The sequence below is a fragment of the Hermetia illucens genome, chromosome 4 (assembly GCF_905115235.1).
Source record: "Hermetia illucens chromosome 4, iHerIll2.2.curated.20191125, whole genome shotgun sequence".
Classification (NCBI taxonomy): domain Eukaryota; kingdom Metazoa; phylum Arthropoda; class Insecta; order Diptera; family Stratiomyidae; genus Hermetia; species Hermetia illucens.
Window position 1 is genome coordinate 103,209,346 of NC_051852.1, and position 18,838 is coordinate 103,228,183.

At 42.3% G+C, this 18,838-nt stretch overlaps 1 protein-coding gene across 1 annotated transcript in view; it reads right to left on the reverse strand.

Moving 5' to 3' along the window:
- The window catches only part of LOC119654012, a 42,533-nt gene extending 24,378 nt beyond the window's left edge, over window positions 1-18,155 (reverse strand). Inside the window, exons 1-3 of the mRNA XM_038059175.1 lie at window positions 18,041-18,155; window positions 16,517-16,688; window positions 16,267-16,458 (exon numbers count right to left, since the gene is read on the reverse strand). Coding sequence (XP_037915103.1) covers window positions 16,267-16,458; window positions 16,517-16,688 — 364 coding nt within the window. The 5' untranslated portion in view covers window positions 18,041-18,155. The remainder of the gene's footprint in view (window positions 1-16,266; window positions 16,459-16,516; window positions 16,689-18,040) is intronic.
- Between the last annotated feature and the right edge of the window lie 683 nt (window positions 18,156-18,838).

Consider the following 18,838-nt stretch of genomic DNA (forward strand, 5'->3'; position numbering starts at 1 on the left):
AACATATGAATGAATGGTATAAAAAGAGTCGAGTCGGTCGCCACAATGAGATGCGATCCCAATTGATGGTGGTCAGAGCTTCAAACAAGTCAACGATTGATGAGACATTCTCAGTCAAAAAGATCCTGGAAAGATCTTGGGAATATCGTTGGTGTCTATTATATTTTCATTGATTTCAAACATACCCAGTGGATCTAAGTGATACCCTATTGTGCAAATCATCCCAGATAGTGACATATGCAGTCGGAGGTGAAAGATGAACCAGACCGAAGAGCAATCAGTGTGTTCCAACGTCAAGTCCTCTGGAGAATCTTAGACCCAGTGAAGGTGACCGATGGATGAGGAATGAAATTGTAGGATATGTTTATTCGACCGAGAGACCAAGGACGGACGTCGGACTTCAACAACATTTGTACTACTATATTATATATTTTACCGAGTTTATCACCCCGTGGAATTGGGTCATTGGATTTGCATATTATCCATGTCCACGTTCCTCCCATTGACGGGTTATCAGAATGAGAATAGAATGAGTTCGACATTCCTTCTGCATATCCACAGGCATTTAAGCAAGGCCAAAATAAGAAGGTATTACGATTTATGTTGACGGTTGCTTTTACTATTTATTTAATTGGCGCAATTGACTACGAGATATTACGAACCCAACCTAGGTATTACGGGAAAGATGGTTTAGCCCGTGAAGGGTATTGTTAATGTGGGTAGCTCAACAGGACCCGGGGCGGCAACGACCTACTTCGTACCTACCTTCGAGGTTTTCTGTTCGACATTAAATATTTAAAATGAAGCTTTGGAATGCCCCCTTAAAATTGGCAATATAAGCCAGCTGATAATCGGGAGCCAATTCCTTTTGGTACCAGTTGCAGAATCGTCCACCAGCAAGTCCCATCCAGAGTATAAAGTCAGAATCAGATAACATTCGCCACGAATTTCTCCAGAAATTTATTTTTAGATACAAACATTATTATATGTCGCGAATGAGGTTTTAGCAACTCGCCGTCATCACGGACCAAATGGGCCAATGATGGGCACTTTGATGTGCACTTTACCCAGAATTCGGATCAAGCGAGGCCTCATCTGGAGCAGTTTAGAAGCTTTACGTCCATGTTTATGGGCCTCTATCCATTTATTGATTGACAGGCCTGGGGCCTGGGCCTCAGATAGAAAAGTTGCCTGGGCTCGGGGATCTGTTTTGATGATGATGGCGCTTCGTTGTCGCGTCGTTTTATTGGAGAGTCGCTGCTGACTTGTATCTGGACGTACGTATAGTGGCGTATTGGCATCGGCAAAGACGAAAATAGCCATAAAAACCGTGATGAGCTGGAGTTGCTCTTTTTGCTTGTTGTTGCTGTTGTAAAGAGGTCAGAAACACAACAGAGATGCAAATTGTTTACATTTTCTTCACGATGTAATCATTACGGAAATTTTACAATAATAAGCCCCCTATAAATGGTTTTCGGTCCGATAAGGGACATGTCAATAATTCCGAGAAGCGAATAAGAATGGAATTTCGACTTTTATTAATAGAAACCGATGATTTATATAGAAGCCTTTTGTATTGAGGGTGCTCTGATTTTCGACCCACACTTGTAATGGTACAATTTCATTGAACTTTAGATTGAAGTGGAAAAAACAATGTTGGCGGTGCTGACCTTCGATGGATTGTGAAACTTTGTAGATGATTTATGGCCACTATTTGATGGAATAAGATCGAAAAATTAAACGTCATAGACTAAGCACATGTTGCTCTGGCTGTATCCGGTGGCAGCAAACTGTTGGGCCAAATCAATGAATGACAATAACGACGAAGATCCGCTGCTGCCCACATTGGGCGCCTAATCTCGTTGCTCAAAAATAACTGAAATGCGATATTAGAGGTTGACATTATAATTAGATTTCGAGTCGCAATTAAATGTTAATTCATGTTTACAGCCATTTCAAGAGCGCGTCCCAAGATGTTAATTAGGGCTGACTAAGCCTGGAAAAATGCCACAGATAAGTGCATTCTTCGGTGTTGACTTTCGTAATCTGCCGACTGTCATGCAGATTAGGTAGAGGCCTGATCAAAATAACTTTATCAGGGCCTATCTCCGTGAAGGCTGTTTGCATTTGGAACCGTCTACAAAATTCACCCGGAAAAGACACTGAAAGATCAAATATTTGAATGAAAACCAAAAGTGATACTACAAAGAAGATCAAATAGTAACGATTGTCTTCGAAATGGTTACGGTTGGCCTACACAGATCCTTTTTAGCTTTGTATTCGGCGGCAAGTCAGTAATTGACTTTAAATATGAGTTTGCATCTCATATCAAATGTTTGGCATGATGAGGGGTGCTTTGTGATTGATCGGGCGAAGGTCAGTGGGAAATTACCAAAACCATAAAAACCTTTTAAGCAAAACATCAAACCTAACAGATCTTTATCTGCTTGCAAATTGGATTGGGTAATTGCCTCGTATCTAACATCATGATCATTATCAACGGCGCAACAACCGGTATCCGGTCTAGTCCTGCCTTAATAAGGAACTCCAGACATGCGCCGAGGTCCAACAATTCTATCTCCCTACAGGCTGTCTGGCGTCCTGCCATACGCCATCGCTCCACTTCAGGCAGGGTCTGCCTCGTCTTATTTTTCTTCCATATGGACTTTTCGGGTAGGCTACGGAATCTATCTATTTATCAGTTTATCTAAAAGTCAAAAAGGCCTTAAGGAGATTGGGTAACGAGATATGCACAAAAAAGCTTTTTTTTAGTCGTTTTTAAGGTTTTGTGTAAAACAAAACCTTATTAAAATCGATTCAATGTCTGTCTGTCTGTCTGTCACACGCATTTTTCTCCAAAACGGCTAAACCGATCCGAACGAAATTTGGCGGACAGATGGGAACTATGAAATCCCACGCATACAATGAGTGGCATAAATTTAGGTGGAGTTCAAAGGGGGCTCCCCATACATGCAAAGGGGGGATTCAACAATTTTTTTCACCGGATATAGTTGTGTAGGGTATCAAATGAAAGGTCTCGATTTGTCTCGAAACTGACATTAGTTTTGGCATAAATTGCAAGGTGCGTGAGTAAGGAGTCAAAATGTACGCATTTGAAGTGAGACAGGACTCATTTTCGGAAACTACCAAACCCCAAAATCCGAAAAAAATCAGGGTGGTGCGCCTAGATGAAATCTAGGCCTCAAAATATGTCCCATTCCGATATCTGCTCAAATAAACTTACTAATAATATATTACTACATTTTAGAAAATTACTGAAAAACCCCCCTTAAATTCATCCTAGGTCTTCCGAATTTTGTACCAGCATAGGGGACATATTTCGTATATATGTGCTTAATTTCATGGAAATCAGGCAATTAACGCCAAAGTTATAGCAGTTCAAACTTAGCAATTTCGCCGAGTTTACTGCTTCCAAAGCCATGCAAATCAGATGCTGACGTCATAATTACCCGGAATAATTGACATTCGCGTTTAATATTAAAGTCACATTTATGAAGAATCTATTTATCTGCAGCCCTTTTTAAGGTTTTGTGTAAAACACTTATGTGAAATCTAATCTTCGAGAGATGTCCCATTCCGGTATCTGCTCAAAAAATTTACTAATAGTATATTATCAACTTTTAGAAATTGACTAAAAAACTCCCCTTAAGTTCATCCTAAGTGTACTAAATTTTGCACCGACATAGAGGACAGCCTCGTGCATACACATGCCAAGTTTCATGAAAATCCAACTATTAGTGGGAAAGTTATAGCAGTTCAAACTTATCAATTCCGTGCTAATTAACAGCATTCTAAGCCATACAAATAAGATGCTGACGTCATAATTAACGAGAATAATTGAAATTCCAGTGAAATATTAAAATTCCATTCAAGAAGAATCTAATTCTCCCTAGCCCTTTTTTATATTTGATGTTGGTTAAATTGTTTTCATTCGCTAATAATATTAAACTGAGAGCGTGAAGCGTATGAGGTTGACCATTATTAACACAGGGCTTTCCATCAAATGATTTATTTAAATCGCTTTCTAGAAAATAGAGGGCAATCTAATTTTTAGCTATATTACAAGGAGCTGTCGTGCACTCGTCGCTCCTCACATCTTTTTCTTCAGCCTTCAGTTCACAAGCGGGGTCGGCTCGTGATGATCGGTTTCATCATTTTGTTTTATGACATGCCTCACCAGGATGTAATCGCGAGACCTTTAAATCCCCATCCTGCGTATCAAGCCACCATTGTTTTGGCCGGCTTTTTGGTTGCGTACGATTGCTTTCGATGTTCTGATCAATACTGGTTGTTGAATTCGAAAACGCCTCTCTTGCAGTTTTTCCACGATCGATGCAAACCCATATCGATCGCGGATATTCTCATTTCAGACGTAATCGAAACGTGTCACGCCACCAGTGCAATGCAACATCTTCGTCCCCATTACCGGAAGACGCCCTTCATTGTCCTTTATAGTCGGCCAACACTCAGAACTATAGGGAGTGGCAGACGGACAACATTGCAGTAAATTTTAAATTTGGGACGTGCGCTGATACGTCGATCACAAAGAACACCAGTTGGGGAATGCCACTTCATCCAGGTTGCATTAATGCGTGAAACAATTTCATTACGCAGTTCTCCATTGGCTGGTAGCGTTGACTCGAAATATTTAAATCGCTGAGTTCTAGCAATGGCAGTAACCTGCCCTTCGAGATACTTAAATCGCTCAGTTCTGGCAATGGCAGTAACCTGCCCAGAACTGAACGATTTCAATATCTCGAGTCAATGTTATAAGCCAATGGAGAACTACGCTATGCTCCTCACATAGGGAAACACAAAACCTTTTATACCTGAAGCGTCAAGCTTCCGGTTTCCCGACTTGTTATCTGTATAACTTGGGTAAACAAGTTAATGTTAACAAGGGGTATTTCGCGGGACTTGTAAAGGATTCGGAAGTCGATGATTTCGCCTCTCCTTATTATTTTTACTTATTGATGAGAGGGAGGTAAAAAGGCTGGAATTCCCCCCAGGTCCGCAATTTTTTTGGGAACACGTAATAGGATTTCCAACTGAAAAAAAGATAATAAGGGTAGGTAGGTAGGTATCAGTGGCCGCTCCGAGGAGCCCAATTAGCGCTTTGGTGCGCCGTTTTGATGCCACAAACTCCTAAGACCGTGACTGTTGTTATTGGAGCAGGGAAGCAGAGTCCAGTCGACTCGGATCTTCAGAGCCAGCCCGTAGCATTCACGAAGGAATGCAGCTCTCCGACCCTGCAGCTAGAAATATCTCTGAGATCCACAAAGAATGGTTTACCCAGTGTCCGCAGCCTGACTCTAGCCAGAGCTGGGCAATCGCAGAGAAAGTGCATGAGGGTTTCCCTTCCTTCTCCGCAGTTTCGGCAATACCAGTTGTAGGGTATGCCGAGCCTAGGGGTATGGTCCCCTATGGACCAGTGTTCCGTACAGACCACCGTAATCTTGAATGCATTTGCACGCGTCTGGCACAGGAGCTCTCGTAATCGGGCTATGTTATAAGCGGGCCAGATTCTCCTTGACTTGGCGCAGCTTGTAAGCCTTCGCCATCTCAGGCCCACGGCTGCTAGGTAGTGCGAGTAGACTTCGCCCCCGACAGCTGCCAGCGGAACACCGACTGTATTCGCCGAGGGACTGCCAAGAGCAGAGCCTTGCCTGGCCAATCCGTCAGCCCGCTCATTCCCTTCTATGTTCCTATGCCCGGGGACCCAGAGGAGAGTGATCTTGAGCGTGCGCCCAGATGGTTGAGCGCGTCTCTGCACTGCCCCATCAGCCGGGAAGATGTCGTCGTTGATGGACTTGATGGCTGCTTGGCTGTCGGTCAGAATGGCTATGTTACGCTTGGGGCTCGAATCACGCTCCAACTATCGACAGACTTCCAATATCGCCAGTACTTTCGCCTGGAATACACTGGCGAAACCTGGGAGACCGTACGACTTGGATACACCGTGTGTATTCGAGCAAACCCCCGCGCCGACTCCATAGGCCATCTTTAATCCGTCCGTAAAGAATACCGTGTCATAGTCTTGCAACACGTCGCCGGTATTCCACTTTGCCCTGGTTGGAAGGTCCACAGCAAAGTTTCTCGTGAAGTTCAGCTTGCGTGTGACATAGTCCGTGGGGGATGCCCAGATTTCCCGAGGTATTTCATCTAGGATGTTGCTGTGGCCGTAGGACTTCGCTGTCCAACATCCGGACTCACGTAGTCTGACAGCACTGCACGCTGCAACATATTTCATGTGGAGGTCTAGGGGGAGGGGATGCAGGAGTACATTGAGAGCATCTGCCGGGCAGGACTGCAGAGCCCCCGTAGCACCTGCACACGCGGTTCTTTGAATCCTATTAAGCTTCGTTCTATTGTATTTCTTCTTCAAAGCCTGCCACCATACAATTGAGCCGTACGTTAGGATCGGACGCACTATAGCGGGGTACATCCAGAGAACCATCCTCGGCCGGAGATCCCATTTCTTTGCAAAGGTTCACTTACAGGCATAGAAGGCTATACAGGCCTTCTTAACCCTCAGTTCTATGTTCAACCTCCAATTTAGCTTAGGATCCAGGATTACACCCAGATACTTCACATTAGAGGAAAGAACCAATCTTTGTTCATTCAGCCGTGGTAGATGGAATTCAGGTATCCTTGTCTTGGTGGTGAATAGCATCAGTTGCGTTTTGGTTGGGTTTATGCTGAGTCTGCATCTTGCGGCCGACAGGCACACCTAATAATAAGGGACTCTCATAATTTTCATCCTCGACACGTGTAATTTTCACACCGAATCCAGTTTTCCGGCATAAATTTCATCCCGTCCATGTCTGGTTTAAGCCTGAGGAGGATCTACAATTTCTACCGTAATATTCTTATAGGCTACTCAAGATTGATCATTGTCACCCATACCAATCAAGGGTCTCGTCCATGACAGCCTATTAAGTTGCATTTCACTCACAGCCAAATTGTCAAACTGTCGTGACATCGCTCATAAATTCCATACATAGACTATGGTATCGTCCACCTTCTTGTAGGAGCCAAAGATTTTTCTGGCACCTCCTCTCGAACACGACTAAGAGTTGTTTTTCTTTTGTTTAGAACTCACATCAGCGAGGAATATATGAGGACTGACAATATTATTGCTCTATCCCCCAAGGAACTTTAACTCAATGATGATTCATTCCGAAACATTTTTCGTAAGTTGAAATAGAACATTACACCAACTGAAGGATCATTCAGGTTGGGCGTTGGGTAGGGCAGACAACCACACACGGAAAAGAATTTGTTACGAAGCCAGGAGGAGACTGCCGAATCGAAGAAAGGTACCTTATACGAGGCAGTAGAACGAACCCTCGAAGCTTGCCCCAGGTATGGTATCAAAATCATACTTGCAGATTTTAACAGCCAAGTAGGGACAGAATCAGTATTTAGGCGATACGTTGGCTCCCCTAGTTGGTTGTTGGAACTACCTGATTTGCGCGACAAGCGGTCCCAATCAAACGTGGGCCTCTCTAGACGGGACCACTTTCAACTAACCACATGTTAACTGAACGTCGTCACCTCTCAGCCTTGATGAATGTCAGAACATATAGAGAGACCAATGTAGACTCGGATTACTATCTCGTTGGTCCTTCGGGCTCGAATAACAACGCCGCCTATAATCTCCTCTGAAAATCAGGTGAGAATGAATACTGGAGCCATCTATAACACACCCCTCCGTAACAGCTATGAGGGGGAAATTAATGCCGCACTAATCGCAGCCAACTGAGGTCCTGGAGATAAAGCATCAACAAATGATTTTCACAATCACTTCTAGAACGTTATCATTGATACGGCTGCAAACATACTTGTTTGTTTGTTGTCGCAAAAAAAGTGGGAACGATGAATGTAAGCTAACAACGGAACGGAACTCTCAAAGAACACGGGAACCCGCACAGATCAATCACAAACTTCGCCGAGCGGGGAAGTGACTTCCCAGATAGAAAAAGGAAGCCTGGGTAAACCAACAGGACTGTGACCTCGGAAAGTACAGAGTGCAACGCATCACGCGCAGAAGTTTTATCAGCAAGTTATCAAGGTGAAGCCTTATACGGTGCTCGTTCTGCCAAGAGGAAGAGGAAAATTCGATTTCCGACCGAATACTTTGATGAACTACTCGACAACCAAAATATCGGCGAGTTAGAGGTCCCGCCAATTGAAGACAATGTACTAATGTTGCCACCACCAACCATGAGAATCACAGCCGATGAAATTATAGACGAACTGATTGAACATGGAGGCGATAAATTACACTAAGCATTAAATATGGAGGCGACCAGTTACACCAAGTGGTCCATCAACTTGTGCTCAAGGTATGGGACAGCGAATCAATGCCTGACGATTGGCAACGAGGCATTATCTGTCTCACACATAAAAAGGGAGATATCACACAGTGCAGCAATTATAGAGGTATCACGTTGCTGAGTTCCACCTATAAGATATTAGCCGCTATCTTGCTAGGCCGGATAGCCCCATACGCCCAGAACATCATTGGCCCATAGCAAAGAGGCTCCAGGCAAATCAGCAACGGATCAGATTTTCTCTCTGCGGCAAGCGATGGGAAAACTGTTGGAATATGGACAACAGTTGCACCATCTGTTCATCGACTTTAAAGCCGCCTATGATAGCATAGCCAGAGTAAAACTATACACGGCCATGAGAGAATTCGGTATCCCGAAGAAATTAATAAGACTGACTAGGCTGACCCTGACCAATGGGCGAGGTCAGATAAAAGCAGGAGGATCACTCTCAAGACCTTTCGACATCAACAACGGTCTACGACAAGGGGATGCCCTATCGATATCGACATCATGGGAAGAACCATCCGAGACGTACAAACTGCCTTCATCCAGATCGAGCAGGCGGTGATTGGCACGAGATCTTGGGCTGCACATCAATGAAGGCAAGACAAAATATATGGTGGCAACGTCAGCACCGAAGACGAATCAACCAACAACATCAAACTGCACTGGTCAAACACGAAGAAGAATAAGGATAGGAGAATACAGCTTTGAGACCGTTGACAATTTCTCCTATCTAGGGTCGAAAATCACAACCGATAACAGTTACGATGATGAAATCCGCGCACGGTTGTTGTCAGCCAACAGAGCCTATTTCAGCTTACAAAGACTGTTCCGCTCGAAACACCATAGGGTCAAAGCTCTTACTGTACAAGACTATGATCTTGCCAGTTCTCATGTATTCCTCGGAAACTTGGGTTCTTAGCAAGAAAAATTGCGAATTGTTGGCCGCGTTCGAGAGAAGAATCCTCCGAAGAATTTTTGGCCCCCTACATGAGGATGGACGATTCCGTAGCCTACACAATGACGAAATCTATGAGCGATACCATGACCGTCCGGTTGTGGATAAAATCCGGCTCAATAGGTTACGGTGGGCGGGTCACCTGATCCGTATTGATGAGGATGATCCCACCCGGAAAGTCTATAAGGGCAATATCTATGGTAGAAAAAGAAGACGAGGCAGACCCTGCTTAAGATGGAGCGATGGCGTAGGCCAGGACGCTCCTTATTAAGGCAGGCCTAGACCGGATACCGGTTGTTGCGCCGTTGATGATGATGATGATTTCATATAGTCGATTTGTGGTATGAACCAATGCCTGACAACTGGTAACGAAACATTATCAGTCTCATATACAAAAAGGGAAATATCATGGATGGAGGTGTCACGTCATTTAGTACATCTATAAGACATTCTCCGCTAAGCGGATAGCCCCATATGCTCAGGACATCGTCCACCCATACCAAAGAGGCTTCACTGCAGGCAAATCAGCAACATATCAGATTTTCTCTCTCAGGGGTAAGCAATGGAAGAAGTTTACACCGTCATGAGAGAATTTGGTATCCCGATGAAATTGATAAGATTGACTAGGCTCACCCTGCCCAATTTGTGATGGCAGATAAAAGTAGCCGTAACACTCGCCCAACCGTGCATCGTTTTTAACCTGACTCTGGCGAGAAGCAATCTGTGATGCTGAAGTAAATGCGGCAGGAACCAACATCTTCAAGTCCACCCAACTACTGGCCTATGCTGACTATATCGATGTCATGGGAAGAACAAGAAGAACAATCAGAAATGTACAAACTGCCTCTATACAGATCGAAGAGGCGCCAATTGGCACTAGACTTTGGACTACACATTAATGAAGGCAAGGCGAAATGTATGGTGGCAACTTCAGTACCAAAAACCGAAGAAACAACAACATCAACTGGCACTAGTCAAATAAGAACAATAAAGATAGAAGTAGAGCATTGGTAATCTTTCTCATTTAGAGTCGAAAATTACAACCGATAACAGCTACGACGATGAAACCTGTCTGTGGTTGTTGGCTGTCAACAGAGTCTATCTCGCTTTATAAAAGAGTGCCGTTCGAAGCGTCTCACCAATCAAAGGTTTTACTATGGAAGGCAATGATCTAACCTGTCCTCATCTATTTTTCGGCGGCTTGTATTCTTAGCAAGGCAAATTGGCCGCGTTCGAGGGAAAATTTCTTCGAAGAATTTTCGGGCTCCTATAAAAGGATAGTTTCCGTAGTCTCCATAACTATGATATTTGTAAGCATACCTTGACTGTCTGGTTTTGGATAAAATCCGATTGAATGGTTTACGGTGGGTGGATCACGTAATCCTTATGGGTGAAGATAAACCAACCCGGAGAATTTACAAGGGTTATATCTATGGCCGAAAATGGAAATGTGGCAGATCGTGCCTCAGATGAAACGATGGTCAGGATGCCAGACGGCTGTTAGGATATCGAAGTGGTGGACATCAGCGCATGAAGCTTTTTTAAACGCATTCAAGACATCATTCAAATAATCGTGAATCAAGCCCAGTTTATCAAGCACAGTGGAACTACTAACGCCCTCTTTACACTGCACTTCTGGATCTACAGTGAGCGTTCGGCCGTGTGCCACTCGAACTCGTTTGGTATGCTCTACGACATAACAACACTGTCAGTGGGGTCATCCGAAATCCAGCGCCCTATACACTGCTTTATGCAGAAGATGTTTCCCAGTCTCCTAGCAAAGCTAACCTTGAGCACCTTTTTCAAAAATGGAATGACGGCCCCATGCAACACGGTCTCAGACTAAATCTAAATAAAACATAACTTTTGTTGATCGAACCCCATGAAACAAACATTATCACTGTCCGTGGTGGTGAACTGAGCTACTGTTCCACGCATTAGCGCAACCTGGATGAAGTGGCGTTCCATAACAGGCGTTTTTCGTGATCGACGTTTCAACAAACGTCTCAAGTCTAAAATTTACCGCAATCTCGTCCGCCCTGTCGCCCACTATTGTTCTGAGTGTTGGTCAGCTATAAAAGACAATGAAACACGTTTTGCGCTGATGGAGGCGAAGATGTTACATTGGACCGGTGACATAACACGTCTTGATCACATCCGAAATGAAAATATCCGCGATCGATACGAGGTTGCACCGAACGTGGAGAACTGCGAGAAAACGAAGACCCTGATAGTATGTTCACGTAATTCGCGCTAACGAGAAATCACTTGCCAAGATTGTTCTGAACATCGAAGTCGTAAGCGACCAAAACGTCGGCCGAAACAACGCTGGCTTGATACGCTGGGTGGGCATTTAAATGTCTCACGATTACATCCAGATCAGGCATTTGATAAAATAAAATGGAGTAACCGATCACGATGAACCAACCCCGCTTGTGAACAGGACAAATGCTGAAGAAAAAAAAAAGAAGAAGATGTCAGGAGCGACGAGTGCATGACGGCTCCGTGTCACATAATTAAAAATTCTATTGCCCTCTAGTTTTTAAAAACAGATTTAAATAAATCATTTGTTGGAAAGCGCTGGATTGCTAATAGTCAACCTCACACGCTTCACACTGAGTTTAATATTATTAGCAAATGCGAAGAATTTAACCTACAACAAGTAGATTCTTCATGAATGGAATTTTAATATTTCATTCGAATGTCAATTATTCTCGTTAATTATGACGTCAGCGTCTTATTTGTATGGCTTAGGATGCCGTAAATTCGCACGAAATTGATAAGTTTGAGCTGCTATAACTTTGATACTAATAGTCGGATTTTCATAAAACTTGGCATGTATATGCAGGAGACTGTTCTCTATGTTTGTTTTACGCAAAACCTTAAAAATGACGATGGTATTATGAAAACTATTTTAGGTAGACTTGACACTTTAAACAGAAGACTTGACGAATAAAAAATAGTAAACAAACCCCCTATATGTGAAAGGGGTGTACATTTTTTTCACAGGGTATGGTCGCGTGGGGTATCAAATGACAGGACTCAATTAGTACTTTTCGAAACTGATATTTTTGATACCGGGTAAAACATAGGGGAGTGATGGCTTAAAATGTGTGCCCCAAAAAGTGTGACAGGAAAAATGTGAAAAATTCACGGTGTTGAATCTATACGAACTCTAGGCCTCAAAATACATAAAATGTTAGATATTGCCTTCTGTTTGCAGTTAAGTCTAAAATTGATAGACCAGTAGCTTACTCCAAACTACAATTTTATTTTATTACGTATATATATATTTCGGGAGCAACTTACTCCCTTCATCAGTACAAAGCTACTGAAAACAAACAAAACGATTCTACGGTTCTATTTATACTAAAAACGCTAATTACCTAAATTTTTAACAAAAAAAGAAAAAACATTAAATTATTAACCTAATTATCTATTAATTACCGCGGCATTAGCACGTAATATATCCATATATTATGTGAGAGTATCCACTTTCGGGTGATATTGACATTCATAGTCTTCAATTTTCAAAGAAGCAACAACTTTGACGTGTTATAACTTTGTTAGTAATAGTGCGATTTCCACCAAAATTGGTAAGATCATACTCTACATTATAGCCTACATCATTTCGTGGTGGTAGGATGAATTTAAGAGGTTTCCAGCCAATTACAAAAAATTATAGTAATATACTATTATTAACTTTATTTGAAGAGATATCGGTATGGAAGGTATTTTGGAGCCCAGGCAGCATATAGTGCAGCCTTTTGATTTTTTTCAGATTTTTTGGTTTGGTAGTTTCTAAGAATGGCCCCCTTAAAGAAATGGCCACTTTCAACCCTCCGCACACGGCTTGGAAAAGTACTAACCGAGACCTTTAATTTGACACCCCACATGACTATATTTGATGAAAAAAAAATGTACACCCTCCTTTTGCATGTATGAGGAGCCCCCCCCCCCTTAAATTCAACGTAAAAGGATGTAATTCACTGTATGTGTGAGCGTTCACAGTTCCCACCTTTCTACCAAAACAGGCTCAATAGCTATAACCGTCTCCGAGAAAAATGCGTGTGACGGACAGACATTTGCGATAAATCATCCACTGCTAGTATGGCCCTGGCGAGGATGATGCCGAACGTGGGAGGGCCACGGCACAGCTCTAGGTTGCTTATAGCCAGGGTGATGACCTCGATCATGCTCTATACAACCCCAGTTTGGAGGGAGGCGTTGCGGATATCAGTGAACACTAGCAAACTGAATGCAGTCTACAGGAGGACAGCCCTGAGGGTATGCTTTGCCTTCAGGACTGTCTCAGATGATGCTTAATTATTATAATTATTAATTAATTATAATCTCACCCAGTTTCTCACGGGGCATGGAGGATATCTCCAATACCTTCACAGGTTTAAATTGGAGACCTCACCCGATTGTTCAAATTACGATGAAGTCCCAGAGGACCCAGAGCATGTATTCTTCCATTATCGGAGATTTGTGGAAGAAAGGAGGAATCTAGAGGAGACTCTAGGAGGGGTGCTGGTACCAAAAAATCTGGTGTGGAAAATGCTAGCACATCAAGAGAATTGGGATGCGGTCAACTCCATGGTCGCATCTTGCGGTTTTGTGTTTAAACAAAACCTTAAAAATGGATTCTGGGGATCTAGATTAATAACATCCAGAGGCGGAACATTATTTGAAGCAGAAAGAGCACAAAAGTGCAATTTGCACTCCAGTGGTAAGCCTACTTAATAAAAACTCCCAATGTCGTCGATTTCTTCGTAATTAAGGGGATCCCAGACGAACAAATCCATGTTATCAGTAATGACACAATGTCCGATCACTCGCCTGTTATGTTTTTTGCTGACCAAAAAGTGACGGATACCGTATTACAACACCCTGTAGGAGACAATGTGGTCAGCGAGTGGTTAGAGTACAAGGCTGTGGTTTGACTTCGGATACCAATCAACTCAGCTGTGAATGAGTACCTGAGTCAAATCAGGGTAATATTCTCGGGAAAGAGCAATGCTGACCACATTGCCTCCTACAGGGTGTTGTAATACGGTCTTGAATGAAGTGCTCTAACACACTTCAAGATCCTGATCCAATTGGATTGTTGCGCAAACGATTATCATTATTATTAAAAAGTGACAAGAAAAGACTATCCTCCCAAACTGACTAACAGACAAACAAAATGACAGTATTCAAGAAGTGCATCCAAAAAAAGTTTGCATAAATGACCAAATCAACATTGATTTATCAACTTGAGGAGGAGATCAATTTGTTAACGGTGAAGATACAACAGGCGGCCTGGAAAAGCACCCCTGCTTATAATGGACTGATTGAAAACTACGCTGACTGTCCTGCTGAGATTAACGAATTAATGGCTGAGAAACGTAGAGTTCGCAAACTATGGCAAAAAAAAATGCATAAAGGAAAGGAAAAAGTCCTAAACTTTCTGACAAACAAGCTAAAGGCCCTAATTAACAAACACAAAAATGAGTCCTCCAGTAAATATATCTCAAATCTCACAGCACAAAAAGACACAGACTACTCACTGTGGAAGACTGAAAAAGACGCAAGCAACAAACTTCACGTATTAAACAGAAAAAGGGGAAATGGGTTTGTTCGGCACAGGATAAGGCAGATCTAGCATCTAGAAAGTACCTTCTTGCCTCTAGATACAAGCGTCTACATGCTTAACCCCAGGCAGAAAAGTGGACCATTAACCAATACGCCGTGTAAAACTAAATGAGCTGAGAACAGAAATTAAAACAAATGTGCTTCCTAATAGAGTTCTTGCCCATGAACTTATTAGAGGGAGAATACAGGAAGAATTCCCAGAAAAGAGTCTAACCAAATTATTACAAATAATGAATACAGCTTTCAGATTAAAATACGTCCTTCGACAATGGAAAGTGACCGAAGTAGAGTCGAATCTTCTCGACCAATATCTCTACTCCCTACTACAGCCAAGCTATTTGAAACGACAAAAACTCACTGAGGAAGAGGACAACTGATCCTCGGAATACCGGTATATGACAAATAAAAACCCACTATTCGGCATTAAACAAAAAAAAAATGTCTACGGAAGAAGCAAAAATAAAGCTACAAACAGCTATTGGCAACCAAGAAATGGAAAAAAAATTAAACGGAAATATATCAACGTACATTCAGCTAAGTTAAATGGACAAGATGTGCCACAGGCGAGTGAGGTCAAATATTTACGAATGACACTCGATGTTTAGTTCAACCGGAAAAGACGCATCCTAAGAAAGAAGCACGAACTAAATGCCAGATACAGACAGAAATAGTGGCTGTTGGGGAGAAATTTCTAGCTGGCCGTCGGCAACAAGTTGCTAATTTATAAGCGGATCCTAAGGCCCATATGGACGTACGGCAGCTCTGGGGCTGTGCCAAAGAATCAAACCTGAAGGTCTTACAAACACTCCAAAATAAAGGACAACGGAATACAAGAGCAACTGGAAAATCAAGGGAGTCGAAGCTGGAGCTGAGACCCAAGATGGCACAATGGTGGGCAGATGAGGCGGTTGTAGTTTTATAGTAACAGAAGCTTCATCCTGGGGAAGAAGAGACATTCAAAAAGTTGATCTACGATTTTTTTGCTGATGTAAGCTTACACTTTATTCACCATTGTATAGTATTTTACAAAGATATAATAATTTCTTGGAATACTTTTCATGTTTTATCACCATAACTTAGTGCGCACTGCGTCTTACTTGTTGCTTCTGGATAGCCTAGTTTTTTTAGGTTTTTTCTTCAGTACGGTTTCAACAATATAAATATAGAATATAATAATACTTTGCGGTTTGCAGGAGCAATACCAGGAGTTGGTCTTTACAATGAGCTCGCATAATGTTAAAGTAGATTTAAAATTGTGTAAAGTATTTGGTTAAGTTATCCTAGTTCTCAGTCCATTTGCTGTGTTGCTCTAGTTTCCTGTGTAGCAGTACGCAGACAACTCGGTGAGGCTGCATGGCTTCTTGCAGCACTCGTTGACGATTCCTTGCCTGATTCGCCTGACATTTGGTGAGATGACTCCTGCGTAGAGTTTGTTGAGGAAGGGCATGGTGTCGAAGCTGTCGAAGTTGTAGGCATCGTCATCGTAGTAGTCGCTGATGGTGACTGTGGGAAGCACTCGATATTAGGAGAGGTCTTAAAGGGTGGGGAAAGCGAGCCTTACCTGATTTCTTTCCGACCATGTTGTATTTATTTCGGCACACCAACTTGAGGGCGTCGGTGAGTTTGCTGCCACAGAGCTTTTGAGATTCGGATTCACATGGGGCGAAGATGATGGCCAAGACGACGGTGATGAAGACAACTTTTTGCACAGCACTGAATGTTGGTAGGGCCATCTGGGGAGACATGATTGATGTTTGCTTATGATCTTTATATTTTATTGGATTGAGCTATTTATGTGTGGAAAAATCTTCTAATCTTTTTACATTTATTTAACCGGATTTCCCGTTCAAACCCACTTGGGATACGTAGGGATCAGATATTCAGAGTGCTCACTTCAGAATGCAATTTGTGAAAGTATCCGTCGATATTCGTCCGCGAAAATACACATTTTTATAGTGAATTTGTATTTCTAACTGCTTAACTTGTGAAAAGTTCAGCTTCCAGCTCAAAACTGTTTAAATATTGCAAATTCAGTTTTCACATTATATTATCAGTTTGTTTTGTAATTTGCTGTTTTTTTCCATATTTCGATGTTTTTGTGGAACTCTACGGATTGTTTGTTAAATTTTAAGGCTCAAACTTTGGATTCATTGTCGCTTATACGCATTTGCAGTTTATAAGTCTTCGGGGTGGATGGACGCACAAAACTAAGGGAAGTGAAATAGGAGGGTGGAACTTTTTGGCGTGAATCTAAGGAGGCTTAAAAAGCTAGATCCCAGGAGGATAAACTCCCTTGGACGTAATAGAACCGAATCTGCAACGCAGCTAAAAACAACTACGTGTTCATCTCAAAACAAATCGCCGCCATAAAAAATTGAAATAGAAAAACACCAAATCATTGATGGCATTCACCCACGCTCGTAATCCACTTTTTTTTCTTGGTTTGTTTTTCTGGAGTCAAATTATTGGCTCAGAGATAAAAATTGACTGATGAACCGCGATCTCTGTGAGTTTGGTGGTGGGAACACCAGACTGGGCTGTGCGCCGCTGGGAGACGTATTATTGGGAAAACAACTCGGAATCATTGGAACTACAGGAGCGAGTGCGTCCTCCCGGAATAGGGGATACCGCAGCGTAACGTCTTATCATCTGAGCTGTTTGTAACGGCGGCGACGGCGATGATGAATTTGTTATATGGAATGTATCTGTGGTATTGGCTCGGACATGCGTTCCACTCGTGGGAACTGATTTGCAATTGATTAAGTTGTTTTGATTGGGAAACTATTTTGATATGAAGGCTGCTGTCTGCTCAATGGAGTCATAGATGCGTATGCATCTCACGACACACGACAAAAATAGATTACTGGATATTTTTAGCGTTGTTTTTTCTTGGCCATTGCGAGTATTATTAGCCATTATCTGACCACCTCACTTATTGACTCTCCGGTTCCGCCTGGTATTTCTAACGATAAACCAGCACAAATACCGACTGTGCTTTCTTAACTTGTGTAAATTTTGGAGGAGATTAACTTCCCGATTCGACGAAAATATGTACTTTTTGATAGTGCGAACACAATTTACTTACTTTGTTCAAACTGTTTGTTTTCTTGGTAGGTTGTAACACGTTAGAAGAACTGAGAACGTTTGATGCCCTTTCGAAGAATGCTCCCTAATTTATACTCGCAAGGGTTAACATTCACACCTTTCCGAATCAATAAATTGTCTCCTGCTCCTCTTCAATTTTGCGTCAGTCGAGCTTCTTTGTAGGGTGGCACACTATGCGAAATTTACATAAATCCATCACCCTCATTCCGTATAGTATGTGCAGTTTACCATTAGAGGCAAACATTTCCAAGAATTTATATGAACATTCAATGTTTTTTTGGCTTTGGGGAAGAGAAGCCCCAGCTCGTCTGTCTGTCATTTTTTTGACTTTTTTTCGGAAATTATTGGACTACAGGATTTGTGATTCCATCCATTTAAAACCATATTTTTCTTAGTTTGCCATAATCAGGAACTGCCATATAAGTTAAGATAGATTTTCAAGGTTTTCAAGATTTTGTGTAAAATGTCTGTCTGTCTGTCTTTGTCACATTTTTCAATGAAGGCGGAAAGCTATAAAAGACTAGCCTGTATAAATAGCTTCCATCCTATAAAGTCATTCCCTGTTAAGTCCCCACCCCTCCGAAATTATCATCGCCACAACTTGCATAATGTTTCCTGTTGACTCCTTAGTGGAGTATAGGGCATCCACATAGTCACACCGTGTTTCAGTTTCACTACTCGTATTATCACCTGTGATAACCTCACAGTAGGGTGACGAACACAGCAACCCATGACTACTGGGATTCAAACCCAAATTAGCAAGATTGAGAGGTTGCTG